At 45.3% G+C, this 16,134-nt stretch overlaps 1 protein-coding gene across 1 annotated transcript in view; it reads right to left on the minus strand.

The window, feature by feature from the left end:
• Positions 1-16,134, minus strand: part of PRR12 (proline rich 12) — a 142,901-nt gene that overhangs the window by 37,493 nt on the left and 89,274 nt on the right. Inside the window, exons 2-6 of the mRNA XM_063942570.1 lie at positions 13,820-13,932; positions 10,792-10,953; positions 4,607-8,220; positions 3,802-4,327; positions 3,195-3,550 (exon numbers count right to left, since the gene is read on the minus strand). Of these exons, the coding sequence (XP_063798640.1) occupies positions 3,195-3,550; positions 3,802-4,327; positions 4,607-8,220; positions 10,792-10,953; positions 13,820-13,932 (4,771 nt within the window). The remainder of the gene's footprint in view (positions 1-3,194; positions 3,551-3,801; positions 4,328-4,606; positions 8,221-10,791; positions 10,954-13,819; positions 13,933-16,134) is intronic.

Below are 16,134 nucleotides of genomic sequence, written 5' to 3' on the forward strand. Positions count from 1 at the left end.
CGAATTCCAGCTTGTAGCCTTGAGAAACGAGATTTCAGACCCAGGTATACCAGCAGGATGTCTCCCAGAATCGGCTGAAGTGACGCATCCCCTCGGGGGTGGGTGGGCACCGAAATGCTGAGGCCTTAGCAGAAGCAGAAGTGGTGGCCTGATCCTGAGAGCTGGTGCTTGCAGGCTTTCTGGACTAACCCCTGGTGCCTCTAGTCACATTGGAGGCAGCTCTGGCCTTAGATCGAAATCTGTGAGACTGAAAGGACTGGACAGACGGCCCCGGGTAGGAGCGTCTTGCCGGCAGGGCCCCAGAGGGGAGAAACGTTGATTTCCCAGCCGTAACTTTGTAAATCCAGGTATCCAATTCAACCCCAAAGAGCCATTCCCCAGAAAAGGGGAGGGATTCCACACTACGTTTGGATTCTGCGTCCACAATCCACTGACGCAACCATAAGGCCTTGCGCGCCGATACTGCCATGGCAGAAGTCCTAGCATTAATGTTCCCCATCTCCTTGAGCGAATCACAGAGAACAAGTGTAGTGTCCTGAATGTGTTTTAGGAGGGTCACCATACTGACCAAGGGCATATCCCCCGAGAGGCCCACCTGAATTTGAGTGGACCAGGAATGAATGGGATGGGTCATCCAGCAACCCACAATTCGAGTGTAGTCCTCTGGGGGTGATTCCAACTTGATCGTAGCTGTGCTAAATTTAGCACAGCTACGATCAGGAACACAGACATGTGGGGGGACGCCCAGCATGTCAGTCCCTGCCCCGTCACAGAAGTGCAAAAGCATCGCACAGTGGCGATGCTTTTGCACTTCAGGAGCAGCTCCCGGCCAGCGCAGCTTTTGCGTGCTGGCCGGGAGCTACTCGTTGCTGCCCGGATCGCAGCAGCTGTGTGTAACACCACACAGCCGCTGTGGCCCTCCCCCCGCACGGTCCGGCCAACGCAGGCGTCCAAAAAATGGCGGCCAAACGCCGCCGTGCCACCCCCTCCCGCTCAGCAACCGTCTATGCCTGTCGATCATGCAGAGGCGATCGCTAGGCAGCGACAGCCGTTGGCTGTCAGCCATGCGCCAGCGCAGTTCTGACCTGATCACTGCGCTGCGAAGAACTGCAGCGAGCGATCAGGTCAGAATGACCCCCTCTATCTTCCTATCCCCAGGATCCTTCATGGTAAAGGAGCCCGGGGCGGACGGCACCGTCTTTTTGGACAGGCGAGACACTGATACATCAACCCCAGGGGGTTCCTTCCAAAATTTCCTACCTTCAAGAGCAAATGGGAAAGTGCACAAAAACTTTTTGGACACTTGGAAAAAAAATGTTGTCTGGATTTTTCCAGGCCAACTTGAATAGGTCATCTAACTCTGTAGAGTCAGGGAAAGTGACATTAGGCTTGTTTTCTATAAAGAAAAACGACCGCTGTGACGCAGCGTCCTCTAGAGGGAGCTTTAACACGTCACGTATAGCCAGAATTAGGGGTTCAATACCCTGAGCAGAATCGGGATCCCCACTAACGGGATCCAAGTCATCCCCACCCCCCTGTATATCATCATCTGTATCAGTATAGCAGGTATCCCACGCTTCTGTGGACCTGCATGAGAGAGGGGAGGCTGTGCTGCAACTGTCCTAGCAGCTAAATCTGCAACAGCTTGTTGTAGTAGCTGAGTCTTCTGTACATTAGCAGTGAGCTGGGATGACGTAACTGACATCATAGTTTAAGAGACCCTAAGCCAGTGGGGCTCTGGACCCTCTTCCCAGCCCCTTCACTGATCTGTGAAGATTGGCTGCATTGTTCACAGGAAACAGAATCAGTAGGTAATGGAGAGAATCTGGTGTGGTATACACTGCAGAGCTTGTGTTTACCCATGTTTCACAGTAAGCACAATAACATACACAGTCACAAAGACAGTTATATTGCAAGCCTGCCCTACTGTATGTGAAAGGAGACACAGAGAGAGAAAGACACCAGCACACCCCTAGCTGTACAGCTCCAGTGAGGCTGTCAGCTCACTATTTTACAGTAAACACTAACAAATCCTGTCCTAAAGACGACCCAGATAGTGTACACAAGCGTCACTCCCTGTTTGCTACACCCTGTACCAGATATCCAGCGTGTCTGAGGAATCAGGATGCGCTGTGTGCCCCGAGAATGGCTTCAGTAAGCAGAAGAAGGCGCCAAAACGCCTCAGGTCTCGCTCTGATGTAGCTCCGCCCCCTCCAATGGCGCCGGAGTTACAGAGATATATTATATTGTCAAAGCGTTTTTGTGCCAGTCTACACAGGTGATCTTAGCGGGAGGGTCCCGTACGCCGCGCCCGTGGTCAGCCGCACAGTGAACCGGGGGACTCCCCTAGCGGGGCCCCCGGTGTGTAGTCACCACCAATGTCACCTTCAGGCAGCGTTAGGAGTGTGCAGCGTGCTGCGGCTGTGACAGCCAAGGCGCAGTGCCCCGCTGAAAAACAACCCCACACAGCATACCGAAAATAACAAACATTAAAAAGAAATTGAAGAAATCTCTCTGGAGCTGCAGAGTGTGCATCCTCTCCTGAGGGCACTTTTTTCTAAACTGCCTGTGGGTGGGGGCATAGAGAGGAGGAGCCAGCACACCCAGTTGAAGAATTGTAAAGTGCACTGGCTCCTTTGGACCCTGTCTATACCCCATTGTACTAGATTGCCCCAATATCCCTTATGGATGCTAGAGAACGTATGACGTGTGCGTGTATATATAATATATATATATATATATATATATATATATATATATATATATATATATATATCCACAACAGAGGAGCACTCACCAGTCTTCAAAGCAGTTTTTCTTTATTTTCAATAGATCATAATAGACAGGGGTATATCGACGTTTCGGTCCCTAATGGGACCTTTGTCAGGATCTTGACAAAGGTCCCATTAGGGACCGAAACGTCGATACACCCCTGATCTATTATGATATATATATAGCTACCCACCCCTATTTCATTTACTACATATGTTCCCTTCATACCCTCCACCTATTAATTTAATCTAATCTATCTGAGGTAATATAATTTTCAAATTCCACACACCACTATATAAAACATACAAAAAATAAATTTCTCACGTAAACACACTGCCAAAAAGGTATTTCTGTGGCTAATCCTTAGTATCCAAAACAGAACAAGGTTGTACGGGGCCAAGACAATGTCCAATGTGTTGTACCTTTAGCGCCTGAATGTCCTCCACTCGAATAACAAACTCATCTCTTTCCCGGAAGATACCCTCACCGCTGCTTTCAACGTCTTCCTCATCAGTCTCCCCACAAATTGCAGCAGTCTCCTGCTTTTTGGCCAGGTGTAGAGGTCTAGTATCTTCTGGCTCTTCCTGTTCAGGGGAAGACTGGGCAGGAGGTTCTTCTGGTGGGGGTGGAGGTGGTGGTGGGGGTGGAGGAGGAGGAGGAGGTGATGGAGCTGGTGCCTCTTGAGGAGATGGTGGTGAGACCGCAACTGGTGGTTCTGGATGTGATGAAGGTTCAGACGGTACAGGGCTGGACACCTTTTCCTCTACCACTGTGGGGGCTTCAGAAAAAAAAGAAAAAAAGAGAATAAACAAATGTTAATATACCAGTGATCAAGATATTATGTGCTACACAGAGCAAAGATTTGAAATAAACAAGAAAAATTACAGAGAACCAAATAATCATTACTATTAAAATAAACTAGACTGTAAGTTTGGAGTTGGGAGAAGGGTCACTAGGCAAGCAAAGTATTAGGGCCTATTCTACAGCATATTTCTGGAAATTTATTAGCACAGTGGTCCATTAACTGACCTGTACTTTCTGCTTCCTTGCGGTCAGTAGGATCATAGAGAGCAGAGATGGCTGAGGAGATACTCTTTTGCAGATCTTGGTTTTTGCTGACAGAGTCCTCCTCATCAGAAGAAAAGGAAGGTAGGGTTTCCAGATTCCGCTTCAGCTCATCATCCAACCTTTTACAAGGGCTGGTGCAACTCATAACCAGACTGTCACTCTCTGTCGAGTCTAGAGTTCCAGAAAGCATTTGAGAGGCCATCCCAAAGGAAGCCTGTGAAGCCTGCTGGGCAGAGGGTGGACGGTTCTTTGAAGGGCTGGTGTTGGCTGTGGGCAGCTGCTGCCTCTTGCCTGACTTTAAGAAGTCCAAAAAGGAGGCCATAAAGCCAGATTTTATTTCTGGTTGCTTTTCTTCAACCTCTTTGATCTTCTGTTTGATCTTCTCCCGTGTCTGGCTGTTGTCCAAAGCATTCTCCTGGGGAGGAGGAAGCATCTCAGCTTGATCCATCTGCAAAGTATCGTTCCCTTTTGGCACTTGCAGTTTGATCTGACCAACAAGATATAAAAGCACACCATGAGCTTGCTCACTTTGGGGGAAACTGATCAACCTTTTTTCATTTTTTTAAATTTCTTAATTTAGTTTTTTTTTTTTTTATTACTAGCTATTACTTAATATCAGAAACAAAGAAACAAAAAAAAGATATAAAAAAACAGACATTAAAAACAGCATGTTTGTGATAGTTATTTATCTTTTGCTATTTTTTTAAAATTTTATTATTATTTGCAATTTTTTCAATTACATTTTGTGGAAAAACACTCCACATACCTTTAGTGGTTTCAGGGGTTCCATTGGCATACTTTCCCTTCCCTCATCTGCTATTCTCCTGCCTCTCCCTCTACCTCTTCCACGAGGCTTTCTAATACCATCATGACCTAAAACATGTGGTTCTACCAGAGGCCTGATCCTTGGTCGTCCTCTGGGCCTGGGGGGGCCCTCTCTTTTAGGTTTTGTGGGCTTCCGGCCACGTCTCTTTGGTCCATCCATGTTATTGGGTGGACAGAAGTCAATGTCACCCATTGGGCTTATGTTTGGCCGAGTACGACAGCTAGAGATAAGATCTGGGAGAAGATCAGGTAATCTACGACTGTTTAATCTTATATCAGCAGGGACATCCTCCTTGTCTTCATCGTCTTCAAACTCATACTCCTGAGCATAGTTTTTCTTGGGAGGCTGGAAAGAGGGTTCTCTCTTCTTTAGCAGGTGGAAAGATGAGGTCTTGAGAAGCTTTTTGGGCTTGGAAGAACAGAAAATGGGTGAGGTTAGGCCAGGTTTTACTTCTGATGACTGCTGACCATGACTAGACTGAATTAGTCCTAATTGTTCTGTGTTGACCGTAGATGGCAGCTCATGCTTTACAGATACAGAGTCCAGACCCAAGTGAACATTTTGTTGATTGTCATTATTTTCAGAGGTGCAGTAACCAGAATAACCTTGGCTAGACTGCATCATCTCATAGCTGTTTTTCATGGCCTCATTTCTGTCCATGCTTTGAGAGCCATCGTCACCACAGCTGGACTTGGGGAACTCATCATTACCACAAGATTGCTGACAGAACATATCCTCCATGCCAGGAAAAAAACTTCTCTCCTCATCTTGCAAAAGCGAATCGGGAAAGCAGATAGATGTCAGAGGAACAAACCGCTGCTTTGATCCTTGAGGACTCGGGCTGTCAAACTGATCCTTAGGCTCCATCTGAGTTTGAGGCACCTGCTGAGAGGAGGACTCTTGATCTAAACGCATGGGGTCTCCGCCATCAGACATAAGGTGTTGCTGACCCTGCACAGAACCAGTCTGTCCCAAGTGTGATTCCAAGTTCAGGTCAGGTTCAAGAAAGTCCTGCATTTCTTGAGACCGGGATAATGCCTGCATGGCGTCATTCTGAGGATGTACCTCCATACCCTCTGATTGAAGGGATGCTTGCATCCTCTCGGGCTGCATCTCTGCTTGCATGCGTTCTGACTGAAGTTGTGCCTGGAGCTGAGGGGATTGTTGGTCTGATTGCATCTGGTGGGAATCCATCAGCTGTGCCTCTATTGATTGGGAACGAGAGTGTACCTCCATAGACTGTGAGCGAACATGCATTTGTTGTGACTGTAAATGGGCTTCCAATGCCTGTGACTGCAGCTGCATTTGTAGCTGTGGGGATTGTGCTTCAGCTTGGATCCTCTGTGGTTCCATAAGGTGTACATCCATTGATGACTGTACTTTTCTCTGATGCGCCTGCAGCTGACTCTGGGTATGAGTGAGAACAGATTGCAGTAGTTGCGACTGTTGAGTGGTCGGCTGGTGGGTAAGAGACATTGGCAGATCAGGAGAGTTATCCATCATCATTGGAGTGCCTTGCTGGCTTTGGAGCATGTTGTGAGTCTCCATGGACTGACTCTCGGCCACCATTCTGTGCGCTTGCGACGCATGTTCTGGGGTCTTTTGCATGTATGAATGAGCAGAGTTTAAGTCTTTATTTGAGGTGTCCATGTGTGGTAAATGGTCTACTGACTTTTTGATGTCCTGAGTGAAAGAATCCATGGGGCCTGTCTGGTGACTATAATGAACAACAGATGTTCCTAAAGACTCTGGAGTTGACCTTGTGTTAGAATACTCCTTGTGGCGATCACTTTTTTTCTTGTCTTTTAAGCTCTGTAAAGACAACTCCAACCCTTGGTTGTCCAAGTTTGAATTAGTCCTTATAACACTTTGTAGGTGATACCTTTCCTCTGTTTTACTCATTTCATAGCCCATTGATTTACTTGATCTTTCCTCACACTCAAGGCTTTCAGAAGAGACCCGGGGAGGACTTTGCGACTGTAGTAGGTGCTGAATGAGGAAGTCTTCATCATCTGTCCTTTCAGTGGAGAGAAGGTCAGAATCAGATTTTGGTTTGCTGTAGGAGGGTGTTCTTTCTAGATTGGGCTGGGAGTTTTGATAGCTTTGCGAATGGGAAGCTTGCATGAATGAAGGTGAAAGCACTGAAGTCAAATACTTCTGAGACTGTCCAGGAGAAGCTACGCTTTGCGATCGACTTGAAGTAGGGGACTGTAGAGGTCGAATTATCTGAGAGGGACTGGAATCTGATAAATTCTGGGAATGGCTAACAGAAGAATACATGGCCGGGGAATGGCCAGTACTGTAGCTCAGGGAAGGGCTGGCAGTTGGCATACCTTGAGAATGAGCAGGAACATAACTAGGAGCCTGGCTTGCAGACACATGGGACTCTGTTTGGACACTATAACTTGGAATCTGACCCACGGATGACAACCCTTGCAATTGCTCGGGAGAGTAGGTTTGATTCTGGCTCACACATGTCTGCAAGCCTTGTGACTGGCTAGTTGTATAGCTTTGAGACTTGCTCCCACTGGTCAAATCTTGGGCCTGGCTAGATGTAAAGCCTTGCGACTGAGTAACAGCTGAAAGGTTCTGCGATTGAGTGACAGCATAGTTTTGTGACTGGGACATAGAAAGAAGATTCTGCGGCTGTCCGGGAGAGTACGCTTGAGACTGGCTTGCAATAACAGAACTGGGCTTTGGAGTGGAGGAAGAGTAGTTGTGCGACTGTCCGGTGGATGCAATGCTTTGGCACTTTGGAGTGGCGGTAGATCGGGGAGTCTGCCTAGAAGCCGAGTAGCTCTTAGACTTGTTGGAAGAGGAAGAGGTTGAATACCCCGGGGATTGAATTATTGGTCTGTAGCTCTGAGACTGCTCTTGGCGTGCTTGCGAGTTCTTCTGCTGCGAACCTTCACTGCTGACAGGTGACTGGTCCCCCAATGGACTGCAGGACAAGCTGGAGCGATGTGACATTTGCTGATAACTACCCCCACAGCTTAGATAGTGCTGCAGGGAGTGAGCAGCAGCTGCAGCTGAAGGAAGCTGGGACTGGGCACTGGAGGGCCGCTGGTAGTGCTTAATAACGCTGTCTTGTCGAGGCATTGCTCTTTCAATTGAAGAGGCTGGAGAGCTGGAGAACACAGAAGCATTGTAGAGCTGGGATGTTTGTTCAGAGGGGCCAAGGGAGGAGGAGAGCAGATTGAACTGGGAGGGAAGATGACGTGAAGCGGATTCCTGTGCACTGCGATAGGCTGAGCTCTGAGACTGTAGTCCAGTGCCTAACACCGTGCTGCCAAGCCGATCAAAACTCAGTGAAGATGGGACAGAAGACTGGGATGACTTTATATGGAGAAGTGGATCATGAGGAGAGAGGAGACCATTTGAAGTTGGGCTGAAGGTGGCATCTTGAAGTGTCAACGAAGATGTCACAGGGAAGCTTCTACCACTGAAAGATGCTGGGTGCTGGTAAGCAGAAAGGGCAGAGGATGATGGAAATGTACCGGATCCTGGAATGGCCCCAGATATGAAGAGCTCTGCTGGCGCTGGGGTGTGCATGGCTAAAAAACAAACAAAATAAATAAATAAACAGCGCATCAGAATGACACAATGCACGGAACAGTGTACATATAATTCATATAATTATGTCTTAAATTCAGTTCCATTAAATTCTAACTATGCAAAGTAGAGAATGCAACATATTGCTATGGTGGAAGTACTTCACAATATTATCATAAACAGTGTAATTAAGAATACTCTAAAGTTTTATGATGTTAGATCATAGAAAAGGTACTTCAACCAATATCTTGCTTCTAAAACGTCTCTACCTTTCCTCTTTAGAAGGTTTGATATACCCCCCTCTATGTCTGATGATCCAGAATAAAAAAAATGTAGAATGTGCCTGCACCGCTGTACACCTGGCAAAGAGGCTGGAAATCTTCCATTCAGCAGGTGACTTAACGGAGCAGTGCTCTGTCTCTCCATCACTGTACAGCAGTGTTCCAAAACCTATCCTCAGTGATCTAGAGAGTAGAAAGATGGCAGCCTAGATCGGCAACTAACATGCTTGGCTAATGACCATGTAAGTCACGGTGTAGATTTAGTTTTCTACTTTACCCTACTGAAGTAAAATCTACAGCCACCTCCCCCTATTGGTAGGTGCTCTATAAAAATACACTATCATATTTCCCCAAAAAAAATTAATACTATGATTTGGACATATGTCATATGTCTAGTGGAAGTAAATCACGTACTGAGGTTGGTTACATCTATTCGTCTCCCTGAGATTTGGTATAAGGCAAGTGTGATATGCTGTTGTATCGCTATTCTTTCTCTATCCCTGGCTTATAGCCCCCATACTGTATAACACAGATGTATTGGGCCAATGTCCCAATCCCATGACGTCCAGTTCAGGGGAATCAGGACTATTAAACATGTTTAAAAATCCTTAAGGTCGACGTGAAAGTCCAGTTCTCACTCCTCACACTTCCTCCTCTTATTATGATAGCATGTAAAACAGAGGGGAGAGGAAAACCAAATGTACAGTACAGTAATTTAATAACATATACACACACACAAGGGACATGGACAATCACAATAAAGGGTCACAGTAAAATGTGCAGAATAATAAAATGTTCCAGGTGTGACAGCCACAAGGAGATATGCAGAACAATTACCAGAGAGTCCGAGAACCCAAAAGAGTTCTCAAACAAGTTCTTTAATTTCCAAAGTCCACCCGGGCAGGAGCTGGAAGATCCTCTGGTTTTTGAAAATGCAGACCACCGTAGGCGCTGACCACAGATGAAATACGCCAACGCGTTTCAACTCCTGTTCCTGGAGTCTTTCTCAAGGCTGGATGTCCAGCCTTGAGAAAGACTCCAGGAACAGGAGTTGAAACGCGTTGGCGTATTTCATCTGTGGTCAGCATTTTCAAAAACCAGAGGATCTTCCAGCTCCTGCCCGGGTGGACTTTGGAAATTAAAAAACTTGTTTGAGAACTCTTTTGGGTTCTCGGACTCTCTGGTAATTGTTCTGCATATCTCCTTGTGGCTGTTACACCTGGAAAATTTTATTATTCTGCACATTTTACTGTGACCCTTTATTGTGATTGTCCATGTCCCTAGTATGTGTGTATATGTTATTAAATTACTGTACTGCACATGTGGTTTCCCTCTCCCCTCTGTTTTACATGCTATCATAATAAGAGGAGGAAGTCTGAGGAGCGAGAACTGGACTTTCACGTCGACATTAAGGGTTGTAGATTTGTTTTTGGTTTTATATATTCTGCATGAAAGCACTTTGACATTCATTGTATTTAGGCGCCTGATGGTACCCGTTGCCAAAATTTTTCTTTGTTTAGCAATTTGTGGTGTTCTGGAGAAACACTGTTCCTGGCCACGGGAACTATAGGGCAGCCTTTTTTTCAGACTGCGCGACACGCGGGACGATTAGATAGATTCTTTGTTCTTATGTTTAAAAATCCAGATTCCCTGATCGAAGACGGTCGGGATCGGTAAATCAGGCATTTCAACGTTTAATTTTACAGATTTCCTGAGAGATCTCATATCATCGCCGGCTGCTAATCGGTGGATTTTGGTCGGTGGATCAGGCCGTCTGATTTTAGAGAGCCATAATTCTTTACAAAACATTTTGGAAGGAAGTTAGCAACATAATTTGGAGTATATGTATTAAAGCTTGGAGAGAGATGAACCAACCAATCGGCTCCTGTAATTTTTTTCAAACCCAGTCTGTAACATGATAGTTAAGAGCTGATTGGTTAGCACTTCATCTCTCTCCAAGCTTTCATACATTCTGCAGTTTTACCCCATTGTCCCTGGTAATGGCCTGTTGTCTGATAGATAATAGGACAAAAGTGTAGGATCACAACACTATGGACACATGCTGACACAGAATGCAGTACTAACTTGTTCTTATAATCAATGCGGAACTCTCACATGTACTAATCAGTTACAAAATGTATTATTTTCATACCTGGTTATTATCATTTCAAACTCAACCAGGAAAATTTCTTAAAATGTCTTTGGTGCAAATATGGGACAAAACGAACATGAATTCTTTGTATTCAGTTTAGTAGAAGACACTATTATAAGCCCAGGCCCTGGAGAGAATACCTGTCTGCCATGAAGGTGTACGGAACTGAGAGAGAAGGGAGGAAGCAGAGGGTCCAGGCTGAGGAGCTCGAGATTCGAGAGCAGATATTAGATTCATCACAGAAGCATCTGGGGTGCCACTACCTGCATGGTGGAGGCCCGTCTCAAACAACCCAGACAATCCTAAGAGCAGAGAAAGATTTCACAGATTACTAAAAAATACAAGAACCCCCCCCCCCCACCCCCCCTTCCCCGGGCTACATATAATGTTCTAAAAGGAAAGGAAGTATCCATCCCACCTGTGTTGTATTGTGGATGCAACAACATACTACAGTGCTTTAATACAATAATATCCTTGCTCTACAAACAAAGATTAATCAAAGTTAGAAGAGAGATAAATTGGAGTGGGATATAATACCAACCAATCAGCTCTTGTCATTTTTCAAACACAGGCTGTAAAATGACAGGAGCTGATTGGTTGGTGCTTTCTCTCTCTCCAAAGTTTAATAAATCTCACCCTCAAGTCCTCCAAAAACTTTGATGTAGCCCAAACCGGGATACGGTCTCTAGGTCGACAGTAACTAGGTCGACCACCATTTGTCGACAGTAACTAGGTCAACATGTTCTAGGTCGACATGAGTTTTTCACAATTTTTTTCCTTTTTCATACTTAACGGTCCACGCGGACTACGACTAGGAATAGTAACCGGTGGCGAGTGCAGCAAGGCACCTTGCATGCCAGGGGAAACGGTGCACTAATTGGGGTTTCCGGTCACTGTACGGAGAAAACGGCACCAAAAAAAACATTAAAAACTCATCTCAACTTTTTAACCTGTTGACCTAGACCATGTTGACCTAGAGACCCTTTCGACCTACAGACCCTGTCGACCTAGTTACTGTCGACCAATAGTGGTCGACCTTGCATACCACACCCCGCCCATAGCCGCATCCTTATACAGTCAGACGGCACACACAGCAGGGATACACTACTTCTCATACAAATTTGAACATATTAAATGTAAATAAAAACATGGATGCACTTTAAAACATGTTTTCCTCGCCTAGGTGGCAGAATCAAATACCTATACTTGGCAAGTGCGGGCTTTCAGTTACCTATAAGCAGCTCAAAGAACATTTTTAGCAACGCGGCAAACATACATTAACAATACTTTTTCTAGAAGCACAAATTATTTCAATTAATTGTCTGATTTAAGACTATATTTACCAAACCCTCTAAAAGAGACTAGTTCACTGACCACTTAGATTCTAGCTATTATTTATAAATACATTCTATAAAAAAAAAAAAAAACACTTGAATCCGATTGACTGGTTGCTATAAGCAACAGCTCAACTTGTCCTCTTTAGAAGGCGTGAGAAATCTCCCTATAAATGTACAGCAATAAACATCAATAAAAAAAACAGGTGTTTCCGAAGCAATGCACCATTTTTTTCAAACTACGAACTCTGTCGAAGGGCTTGATTCAATTTAATGCGAAATGAATAGCGCCAGGAATTTGCTCCCGGTGCTATTCAATTCAGCGCGATGTTAAGTCAGAGAATGCCCATTCTCCCTGTCCAAAAACAGGGTGTTTTGTCAGGAGAACTGGCATTGTCCAACTTAAGTGCCTGGTGCAATGCTATTTCCGCCGCGTTAAGGGCAGAAATCAGCATCGCACTGGCACTTTTGTTGGATTTCTGCTCACACCCCTCCGGGGGTGCAAGAAGAAATCCTGTCAGCTCCTGTCACTGCGCACTGAATTGAATAGCCCTGGGAGCTAATTCCCAACGCTATTCAATTCGCAGTGACAGCCCAAACAGTTTATACTGTGGTACCAACTTGACTAACTACGTATTATGGGGGTCATTCCGAGTTGCTCGCTCGCTAGCAGATTTTAGCAGCATTGCACACGCTAGGCCGCCGCCCTCTGGGAGTCTATCTTAGCTTAGCAGAATTGCAAACGAAAGATTAGCAGAATTGCAAATAGAAATTTCTTAGCAGTTTCTGAGTAGCTCGAGACTTACTCCTACACTGCGATCAGCTCAGCCTGTTTCGTTCCTGGTTTGACGTCACAAACACGCCCTGCGTTCGGCCAGCCACTCCCCCGTTTCTCCAGACACTCCCGCGTTTTATCCTGGCACGCCTGCGTTTTTCCGCACACTCCCAGAAAACGGTGAGTTTCCGCCCAGAAACACCCACTTCCTGTCAATCACACTCCGATCACTTCAACGATGAAAATTCTTCGTTCGGACGCGAGTAAATCTACTAAGTTTTGTGCTAAAGTACTTAGCGCAAGCGCACTGCGTACCATGCGCATTTTTGCCTTAATCGCTCCGTTGCGAAAATCGTCAACGAGCGAACAACTCAGAATGACCCCCTATAGTCAGTACAACAGTATGAAACAAAGTAATCATTTTTGGCTTATATATTATTCACCTTAATATTTCCAGGACTTTGAACATGCAATGCTGATCTTAGGAAGGCTTATCTTTGATATTTACGTTTGAAGACATTTTCCATTGTGGTTATGTGCAAGGATATAACACACTTGACGAGGGGGACGGTCTGTGCTAAAATCTAGATAGGAGAGACAATCCCAGGCGTCTTCACAATGGATTTTAAAAGGCACTAGGACCGACTCGTGTGCAAGCAGTGGTAGGACTGGCACATGTCCACAAACACCAGCTTCTAGGGACTGCATTGCCGACAGACCCTAGGAGCAGGGTACAGCTGTCAGAAAGGCAGAGGAGTGGCTTGCTATTGGAAGCGCTCCCTTTTTTAGTCGCCTCCTGGACTGGCGGTCTCAGAGAGTAAAACACCTCCCACTGGGACTGCTTGTCTGGTGTTTGATTAGCAAATAGCACTTCCAATGGTAAGTCACTGGCAGTTAAGGAAGAGCACAAAATCATTGGCTCACTGGGGGGTGTGGAATTTACTGGGTATTGGCTGCAGACCATATGCAAAATCCGCCACTGTACACACTCAAAAGAAACTAAATTATTTTGGGTAAATTGATAATCAAAAAGGACATGAATAAAGCAGAAAAGGTTACCTGCTGGGTGGTGGTTGGTAGCGTATCCCTGCAGAGGGTGAGGTGTTGCGTACGCCTGTCTGTGCAAAATATCCGTTTCTGGGTGGGAGCCCCTTGAGCTTCCATAGACCAAGCTGAGAAGAAACACAGGTAGGAAATGTTAACATTGCTACCATCATGTCAGTATTCTGAATGCCTTATTATTAACATTATTATTAGGAAATAATGATTTTCAGGAAGACAGTCGAGAAAAAGGCCTGCCTGACAAATATTTAAAAACACACAAAAACCTAAGTGGGATTGTTTTTTTTGTTGTTGTTTTTTTTTTTAAGAACGATGCACCCACTTTTACAAGCATTTGTAGAATCCCGATGTACTCGGCAGTCTTTCAGTTGAACAATATCACAACAAATAGCTATGGTTACACTATAGCTTGCGCTTCAAAAATCAAACAGAACTAAAACACAAAATAAAAAAAATGCATGGTGTATTATGTTGTAAATAATACTTAAAAAATAAAATAAGGAGCCACCCATAACGTAGTATTGCAGATCTGTATACTATTTTACCCATTTTGGCAAGAATAACAAAACAAAAACAAGGGACAGAGGTAGTGAGATTAGAAGAGGGACGTTAAGGTTCAAAATCTTAACTCAACACAGACCAAAAAAAAAGAAAAACGGAAAAAAATCCAAACACTATGGTGACATATACCGTCAGGAACTAACTTCAGTTACAGCCAGACCTTAATATTTGTATTATTCCAAAATGTGCTGCACTGATGATGGGGGTTAATTCAGGTTTGTTAGCAAACCAAAAAAGTTAGCAACTGGGCAAAACCATGTTGCACTGCAGGTGGGGCAGATGTAACATGTGCAGAGAGAGTTATAAGCCCTACACACTGGTCGATCTGACTGAAAGATATGAACGATCTCGTTCATTATTGAATGATGTACCTTTTATATCTTTCAGTGTGGAGGCTCAAGCAATGAATGATGCGCGGCCCCGCGCTCGTTCATCGCTGGTGCCTCGTCGGCTGTGCATGCAGGCCAATATGGACGATCTCGTCCATATTTGCCTGCACTTCTATGGAGCCGGGTGACGGGGGGAGTGAAGGAACTTCACTCCCCCGTCACTGCCCCCCCGCCGCCGGGTCGCCTGTCGGCCCTTAAGAAATCGGTGTCCTCCAACGCAGATCCTAGCCTTGGCACTCCTAGAAAATGGGGGAGACACACCCCAGATTCCAGGAACGCAGGCCAGCCATGCCCTTGCTCTGCCCCCAAACTTCTACAGCACGTCAATCTTACCTGGCTGGAGGGGATGGAGCTGCAGCTACAGACCGATTCTGAATATATCGCATCTTCCTACTCCGTTTGTGCCCGACTCTAAATAGGGACCTTTACAGTATATGCTACTTATATATGTACAGCATACATTCTCTCACTCCTCTGTAGCACGGCGTCATGTCAGCGCTGGTTACTTCTCTAGCAGACATAGCATGTAAAGGGCGACCAAGGCTGACAGACTTGCTTTGGCGGTTTGTCAGATTACGCCATTCTCTCCATTCTGACCTGCCGCTAATGGAGGGCAGGGAAGTAAAAAAGAAAAAATATTTTTTGTTTTTTTTGTTTTTTTGTTTTTTTAACAACAGTACAGTCAAATTTCGGGTTACACTGAACAATGTATTTTACCTTCACAGTTCAGATATTACATTTTTACTATTAATGTTCTCTGGCCCTATCACACAATGTACAGTTGTAAGAATTAGTTCATGAAAATATCTCTGCAAAAAGATAGGGCTAAAATTAGCCTCAGGGTTACACTGAACAGCATACCTCAGACATTGGCATTTGACAGCATTTTTCAACGCCTTCTTTAGTGAAGATGCAGTAGTCATTCAAACATTAAAAAAAAAAAAAAACATAACTGTCCAGCACATCATACCTGTGTCCGTCACTAGCGACTGCAGGAGCGTGCAATCACCTGTACACACTGAGGGGTCTACTCATGAAGCAGTGACAAGTGTGGCGAAGTTGCCCATGGCAACCAATCAGCACTGAAGTAACATTTATAATTTGCCTGCTAAATAATTGTACGTAGCAGCTGATTGGTTGCCATAGGCAACTTCTCCACGGGCTCACTTCTCCACTCTTTTCACCGCTTCATGAATAGACCCTGGGGGCGGGATGTATTAAGATACATCGCCGCTTATCGCAGCAATGTTGATCGCATATGTACTAACATATGCGATCAATATCGCAATGTGGTGATGGAGGCCCCCCGCGATACCTGTGAGGTGGTCTGCGGGGGGTCTTCGTCACCTCCCAGGGGTCTTC

The sequence above is a fragment of the Pseudophryne corroboree genome, chromosome 10 (assembly GCF_028390025.1).
Source record: "Pseudophryne corroboree isolate aPseCor3 chromosome 10, aPseCor3.hap2, whole genome shotgun sequence".
Taxonomy (NCBI): domain Eukaryota; kingdom Metazoa; phylum Chordata; class Amphibia; order Anura; family Myobatrachidae; genus Pseudophryne; species Pseudophryne corroboree.